Below are 7403 nucleotides of genomic sequence, written 5' to 3' on the forward strand. Positions count from 1 at the left end.
CAAATTTGGAAAACGCAATGGGGAGGAAAAAGGTCACTATCAATCCATCCATCTATTTGTCTGTCTGAACTCAGATAATTAAAGGAGACTTTTTTAGAAAACATTTCTGCAAAAATGTGTCTTTACATCCCTGCAAACATATCAACTGCTATTCATGATTTGAAAAACGTACAGCTTCTGTAAAGATACTTTTATTGGTACAAAACGTTTGAATATTTAGTAAAACCTGAATCTACATTTTCTGTTCTGGCGCTTCTCATCCTACAAACATTGTTGATCTTGTGGAGTTTTTGTTGTCCAAAGAGAAACTGGTTGACAGGTGCAGAGGAGGGTTAAGTCTTGCAACAGAAAGAGTCATGACCTCATGCACACTGTCGGCACTTTCTCAATGAATGAAGTGCCACCAGAGTGCAGGAGTCTTCTTCAACTTTCTTGATTCAACTTTATTTTAAAGTCAGGAAGACATGTTTCCTAATCTGTGTCTTTTTCTGCCAGTGTAGGACATTTGGCAGTTGTATAGAGCTCAACAATGACCTCTCACTTTTTCATTGCCTCTGGTTCGAGAAGTAAATTTCCCCATTCAAATCCTCCATTGAAGTTTCAGAAAAATATTTATCTTTAAAATGACATTAAGATTTCTCAGTTGGCTGTTTTCTACCCAGTTTAAATTGGGTCCTATGTATACATAGAAACCTTACACCACACGGTATACGGTATGTTAAATATCTGGAGTGTGTCTATACATACAGCACAGAGACAGACAGCTGGATTTAGCTGCTGACAAACAGTCCAGTCGTATAGCCACAAACAACTTGGGTGGTCAAATGTGATACTTGGAGGGACATCTGAGGAGCGAGTCAAATAAAAAGAGTTTAAGAGCCCCAAAAAGACAAGGAAATACAAGTCTGACAAAATAAGAATGAGTAAAAGAAGCAGACATTAGGAGGGAAGTTTTTGAGGAAGGAGGGATGATGTGTAAAAAGATTTAGAGACAAAGAGTGTGAAGAAAAGATGAAAGCAATAGAGGAAGAGGAGGAAGCAAAGAGCGGAGCCGGAAAACAGAGAGAGAGAGAGAGAGAGAGAAAGAGAGAGAGAGAGAGAGAGAGAGAGGAGGTGGGGGCTGGCAACCTCCCAAAGTAGGCTATCTGACACCGCACTCCAGCCGGCCATCAGGCCAGCTGACCGCTATTTCCAGCATGAGATGACCCACCAGCTGTACCGTGGGGGGGAGTGGGCGAGAGACATACACAGAGACAAGAGAAAGTGAGAGAGAGAGAGAGAGAGAGAGAGAGAGAGAGAAAAAAAAAGTGCCTTATTTATTCATTGAAGCTTTATTTAGGCGGGCAGGTCAGTCAAGGAAAAAAGTTATTTACACCGAGAGACACACAAGAAGGAAATACGCGTCCTGAGGAAGGAGAGAATGACAAAAACTCAACCCTCCTGTCCATCTGTCTGTCTCAGTCCGTCTGTTTGACTCTGCATCTCACCGCCCAGTGGACCATTCCAGGTCATCCAGTATTTACAAGCGCTATAACAGGAAATCAAACCTCTGCAGGCTCCAAGTCATCCCAGCATGCTGCGAGGGCTTCACTGTCACGGTCACAAATCACACAAACAACACTCTCACCCAGAACATTTTTAGCCCAGGGTTGGGTTAGTTGAAGCTTGGGAACTGTTTCATCCTGATTTAGTTCTACAAGTTGTTGATTTTAAATGCAGCAAGGTAAAATCTGAGCGAAAAGGACGCGCTAAGGAGTGCTGCTCAGGGATGGTTGAGGGGTTAAACAGAGGGATGAAGGGAATTAAATGTACGCTATGTGGCACCGAGGGAACACGAGACAAAAATAGACATCACAGGGAGTGGTAGCCTCTGTCTTATTTTACACTTTTTAATACTCAACCTTATAAGGTTTTGTATAACAAAGGAAATTTGCTGTCTGCAAATCACAGACTGTAATTAATGGACAAAGCCTGAGTGACATCACCCATCTGTTACGGCAGGGGGCTCTGGGGGTGCATCGGCAGCAGCCGCCATGCTGGAAATGCTGTCTCAGCGTAACTTCCAGTCAACCTAACGACAGGCTGAGAGCCAGCCTCAAGCGGACCCTCAATGAACTGCAGGATTTTGCACCTCTGCAATGGCTTCATTTCCAATCCTGGAGGTTTGCCGCTTGCTACCAACTAGATGGTCTAATACGGAGAGTTTATTCCATTGCATTATGGGAAATGAAGGATCCAGTGTTTTTGGGACATGACACAATCAGGTACTAAAAGCCACGATACGGTATGTCTACCTCATCAATCTCTCACTTCTCAACCAACTTAAAAAAAAATAAAAAACACTGTTTTGCATGAATTAAACACTGATAAAAATCTAATCAAATTCATGCTAATGTATTTAATTCCACATATCTGACATCCTATGAATCTATAACTCCAATAAAAACTTCTCAGATGTCTTTCTGATGAAACACAACTCAAAAAAATGTTCTCAACAAGGTCACGGGCTTCAGCTGTTTTCACACTTGATAATGCCCTGCAAAGTGCCAGCATCCTGTTTGCAATAGGACGATAGTGTTCATGGGAAATGTAGTACACATTTTCACACTCACAGTGAGAATATCATACAGAGGCTGCAAAGTGTGTTAGCCACAGTCACATTCTCGCTCGTTATCACATGTTATTTGGTCTGTGTCTATAAGTAGATTTCACTTAGCACTTTAAACAATCCCCAAATACAAAACAAAGTAACACACAGATGGAGCAGTGATTCTTTCAGGGCAAATACTTAATTATAAACTTCAAAATCAATCTTACAGATCATAAAATGATCTGTATTATCTAAAAAATAGTTTAGAGTTTTTGATTGCTATTTGTGTGCAGCTGAGACATTATCAGTCTCATGATGAACTGTAGTCACAGGTATCAGGTATCTTCAGCAGGATATTTTCCCATCAGTGGACAGATGGGTCTTTAATATTACACACACAAGCATATGGTCTCTCTATACACACACACACACACACACACACACACACACACACACACACACACACACACACACATTAAGCACGCTTTGATCTCCTACCGGATCGACACTTTATGATCTCCCCAAACTCGTCCTCCACTGGCTCGTCGCAGTAGTCCTCGGGACGCACACCCTCCGCCATCGGTAACAGGGCACCGGGTGTTAAAAGTTACACGTAGGGGGGGGCGGGGTTTAGTAAACGAACGGGTTAATTCCAACAAATAAAAAATCCAGAGTACAGATCCAGACCCAGAAGGAGCGCAAGATGTGAACACAAGAGCCGAGCGCCGGTTGAAGACTGGAGGGGACGAGGGCAGGAGGAGGAGGAGGACTGGCCCGGTCTGTCAGACAGTCACAGACGGAGCGGAGCAGGTGTGCAGGGTGGGTGGGTGGGTGTCGGAGCATTCCCACCTCTAAATAGTAGGATGCTTGGAGTAGGTGGCTCTTCGCGAGGCCCCTTATCCCGTTTGGCGGACGCCATGCGTAAAACCTGACACCCAGCGGACGCGTCAGTGTTGGTGGACGTTTATTTCCGCACTGGGGGCGATGATGTAGTGGCCAAATATTAAGGTGAGGCAAACTTAGACCTCCTGTGTGTGGTGGTCATGTGACAGGGGATGAACTATGTGATAACATTTCTGGAGAAGTGTCACGGTTTTCTCCCGATAACCTCAATCTCTTGGACCAAGAGGAGTTCAGTGAGTTAGTGCTCACTTGCATATGAATGTGGGTCATCGACTTTAAAGCCTTACAGAATTGAAACTTTCCTAGTCTTAAACAGTCTATTCATTACAAAGGAAGAGACATTTCGGCTTAAAGTCTTTGCAAACTAAAGTTAAGTTCTGGGAAAAAATACAAAACCACTTCAGAGTATGAGTGGTGGTATGAAACCAGAGACTGTGGGAAACTCACTCATCCGTCTCTTTTAAGACTTCCTAATGATAGATTGATATTCTGACACTCATGGACTTCCCGGCTAGTCAGAAGTAGGACTTGATTTACAGTAATGGCTCCATTACGCACGACGCGTTACACATTTAAGAGCCTGTGAGAGTTGCTATAATTAGATATGATGGTATGATGGACCCGGCAGCTCTGGGCAACAGTCACTCTATAGGCTACTCACAAGTACTGAGGTCCTGAGGAGGGTGCTGTGAGTGAATGAAGTGTTCCAAAAACAGAAACTTAGGCACGGATTGGCATCTCAGGCAGGCAGCTGACGGTAGTCCGAGTCCGGCGCTGGTGTCTGGACAGGGAGAGGTGTTTTGTTTGTGGGTGGGTTACTGTGACAGGAGGGGGTATATATATATATATTTACGACTTTATTAGATCTGAATTACCACCCTGTTAGTTATAGAGATTCAGAAAATGTTGCACCTGTAGCCAAATAGCAGTGTTGTCCTGGCGTCGTGCAGTTCACAAGTTCCACCAGAAGAGGTCAGAAATGTACTCTTTATCAATTTAGTTTTAGGGTAGATAATATTTACAGTCTAGAAGGGTAGACTTGAGTGTTCATAACAGTTCTCAATTGTATTTGTGGCAATAACAAAAAAGGTTTTCACAAAAAAGAGAGGTATAAAGGCCTACCATGGGAACATAACTGAAAAGTACGGTGCCCCTGAAGGCTCAGATAAAAACAATGCCGTTTGTGCGATTTGTAGCTCGTTCTTGAGAAGTGTTGGCAGGTATTTGTTCATGATGGTTTCTTACTTACTGTAGGTCGCCTGTCTTCCTCGTAGTCCTCCTCACTGTCCTCAATCTTTGGAAAAACAACTTCTCCTCCCAGTTAGCATCTTCTTTGGTAAAAGTAGCAGTCTGTGAATGTCTGATAACTTCTTCTCTCCCTGCGTCCTTTTGAAAAGTAAAGCTGTTCATAACAAACTAATAAACTCTAACACACTTTAACTTGTTCTAGTTCTCCGAACAAACGCCACATTTGGTAGCAACTTAATAGTTACAGTCTATGTTAGCTAATTGACTGAAAACTCTTCAAGTAAGGTTTCGTGACGTAGAAGACAAACTAACCAATCACATCAAAACACAGCAAAGGTCAAAGGTCGTACCGGGTCGCACTCACTCACTTTTTTTTTTAAATGAAAAAAATATGATTATTTGACGTATTTATGAGCAAGATTAACGTGGCTACATGTTCATATGACATTTTTCATACCATAAATATTTTTCATGCTGGGTCAAGGGTCAAGGGTCTTGGCAGTGTTTATAGCCTTTTTCATCGGGAGCTAAAAGACGCTGCTAGCGCCCCCTCCAGCTTACATGAAGTTACTACTCCTACTACATAATTATAATGCATCTACAAAAGGCCTTTATCAGGACTGGAGCTGGTATCTCACATAAAACATAAAAAACACCTTTATAAACGAGTATTTGAGTTCTTACAGCTGGTGTGCAGGAAATAAACATTAAATATATCATACAGCCTTCAACATAGCCCTATTTACTTCTCCATGGGTCTTTGTTTGAAATACATGATACAAGCAGGATATTTCTTAACAGTGCTTATCAAAGTAGGTCAGAAAATAAAATACAACCATGAATAACTAAAAACATCAAAAGAGTAAACATACAGATAAGATAGAAAATAAAATTAAATCATGGATCTGGCAATCAAAATGTTATTTCATTTATTAGATCTTCTATTTCCTCTTTTACTTGCATTGAGATGTAATATAGCGGAATTTTTTTTTCCGAAGAAAATTAACTAATACTACAAAAAACTGCTCCAAATAAGTGCATGGTATTGACTGGTGGCTCTCCACCTGGAGCTCTGGGTCGTATTGGCAGAAACTGAACAGCAGGTGGCAGTATGAGCACAGGTTTGGGTTACAGTATGAACTCTCTACTGTAAACTAGGCCAGTGAGTCTTGGAAAGATGTTTTCTGGAGTCCTCTCCTTCAGGGCTCAGTCAATAACTAAACAGCAGTGTGGTTAAATCTTACAAAAAAAAAAATCTAGTAAATGGAGCCTGAGCAGAATACATAATCCAGTCTTGTATTAGTTTATCTTCAGATCATTCATTCATTGTGTGGATCTGTTGGAGGCTAAATGACACAGATGTTAAGTGCGTCTGACGTTAGATGTACTTACAGAGCTGATGGGAGCTCATCCAGGCTGACGAGGCGTGCAGCTCCTTAACCACCCTCCGACTCTCCTGGAGCTTTTTGTCAGCAGTCTGGGTGGCAGAGAAATCATTTCCCTGCTGGAGCCAGAGTTTCCAGTTTGTCAGCTGTGCTATAAATTTAACTCAGTAATTGTGCTGTATCTGCTTTTCTTCCCTGTGAATGAGCAATGAGATCTGGGAAAGAAACAAACTTTTTTTTCTCCATTTTTTGATTACAGTTTTTAAGCCAATCACCTGGAAAAAAAAACACAAATGTAATTCAAAATGTAATTTCTAGGTTACAAAAGAGATGCAGTAGTTCCAACTATGCCGCTATACTCACATGGAAAAATGCTTCAGGGTACTGCTGCATGAAAACCAACTGTTACATAACTTTATGAGATCTTCTTTCTTGCAGAGATCTTGATGTTCCCTGCAGTGAAGAGCGCTTGTCACTGCAGCAATCACCAACCAGTTTACTTCAAACACCCAATCTTAAGCTCTTTTTGTCACTCACGGGTTGTTTACTGCGCCTTCCCTGCCATAAATAACAAATAAATGTCTCTGTGGGGGCTGAGTGTAGAAATTAAGTCAATATGTTTTTATTGTAAAGAGAAAGTGTTTTTTTTGGTCAAGAGTCTGACTCCATGGAGAGTTTCCTCCATAGAGAAACTGGCACTACAACTTGTAATTGGCAGAAGGAGTGTTTACACACAAGGCCTTGAGAGCACACTTGAAAGTCAGAACCTGGCAGCAGATATAGTCTCTAATGTGTTCGTTCAGATAATGAGGGAAAATTAGAGCTCCTCAAGGAGAAATCTGGGTTTCGCAAGAGATAGTTCTTGGTAAGTGGATGTAAAAGAAAGAAGCTTTATTAAGTTAATTTGGAGCATTCATTGTAAGAACCACCACTGAAAACACTCGGTGTAAAAGTAAAAGCTGTGTTTTTTAACTTAATTCAAAGTTTGTTTTTCAGACCACCTAATTTAGAGCATCTCATGCAAATTTAAGCCTCTTCCTTCAGGGTTTGTTTGTATCTTCTGGTAGTACAATGCATGTGTACCTCCTATCAGTCTTCCATATCATATGCCATATAACTGCATTTGATTTGAATCCAATAACTCTATCTGATTATTCTTCCTCTTTGTTTGATGAAATACAGTATGGTGGGCAATTTGTCCTGAAGTTCTACTTTACAAATTACTGACATGGTCAATTCGCACCGGCTTAAAAGCACATATGTCCTCCACTTAATTG

General features: G+C 41.4%; 1 protein-coding gene across 2 annotated transcripts in view; it reads right to left on the reverse strand.

Annotated features, from left to right (window-relative positions):
* Positions 1 to 3354, reverse strand: part of dmd (dystrophin) — a 241290-nt gene extending 237936 nt beyond the window's left edge. The window contains exon 1 of one of the 2 annotated variants that reach the window (XM_061032963.1): positions 3089 to 3354. In XM_061032963.1, the coding sequence (XP_060888946.1) occupies positions 3089 to 3170 (82 nt within the window). In that variant the 5' untranslated portion in view covers positions 3171 to 3354. The remainder of the gene's footprint in view (positions 1 to 3088) is intronic. The other variant, XM_061032962.1, reaches the window with a different exon arrangement.
* Between the last annotated feature and the right edge of the window lie 4049 nt (positions 3355 to 7403).

This window comes from Labrus mixtus, chromosome 24, assembly GCF_963584025.1.
Source record: "Labrus mixtus chromosome 24, fLabMix1.1, whole genome shotgun sequence".
Taxonomy (NCBI): domain Eukaryota; kingdom Metazoa; phylum Chordata; class Actinopteri; order Labriformes; family Labridae; genus Labrus; species Labrus mixtus.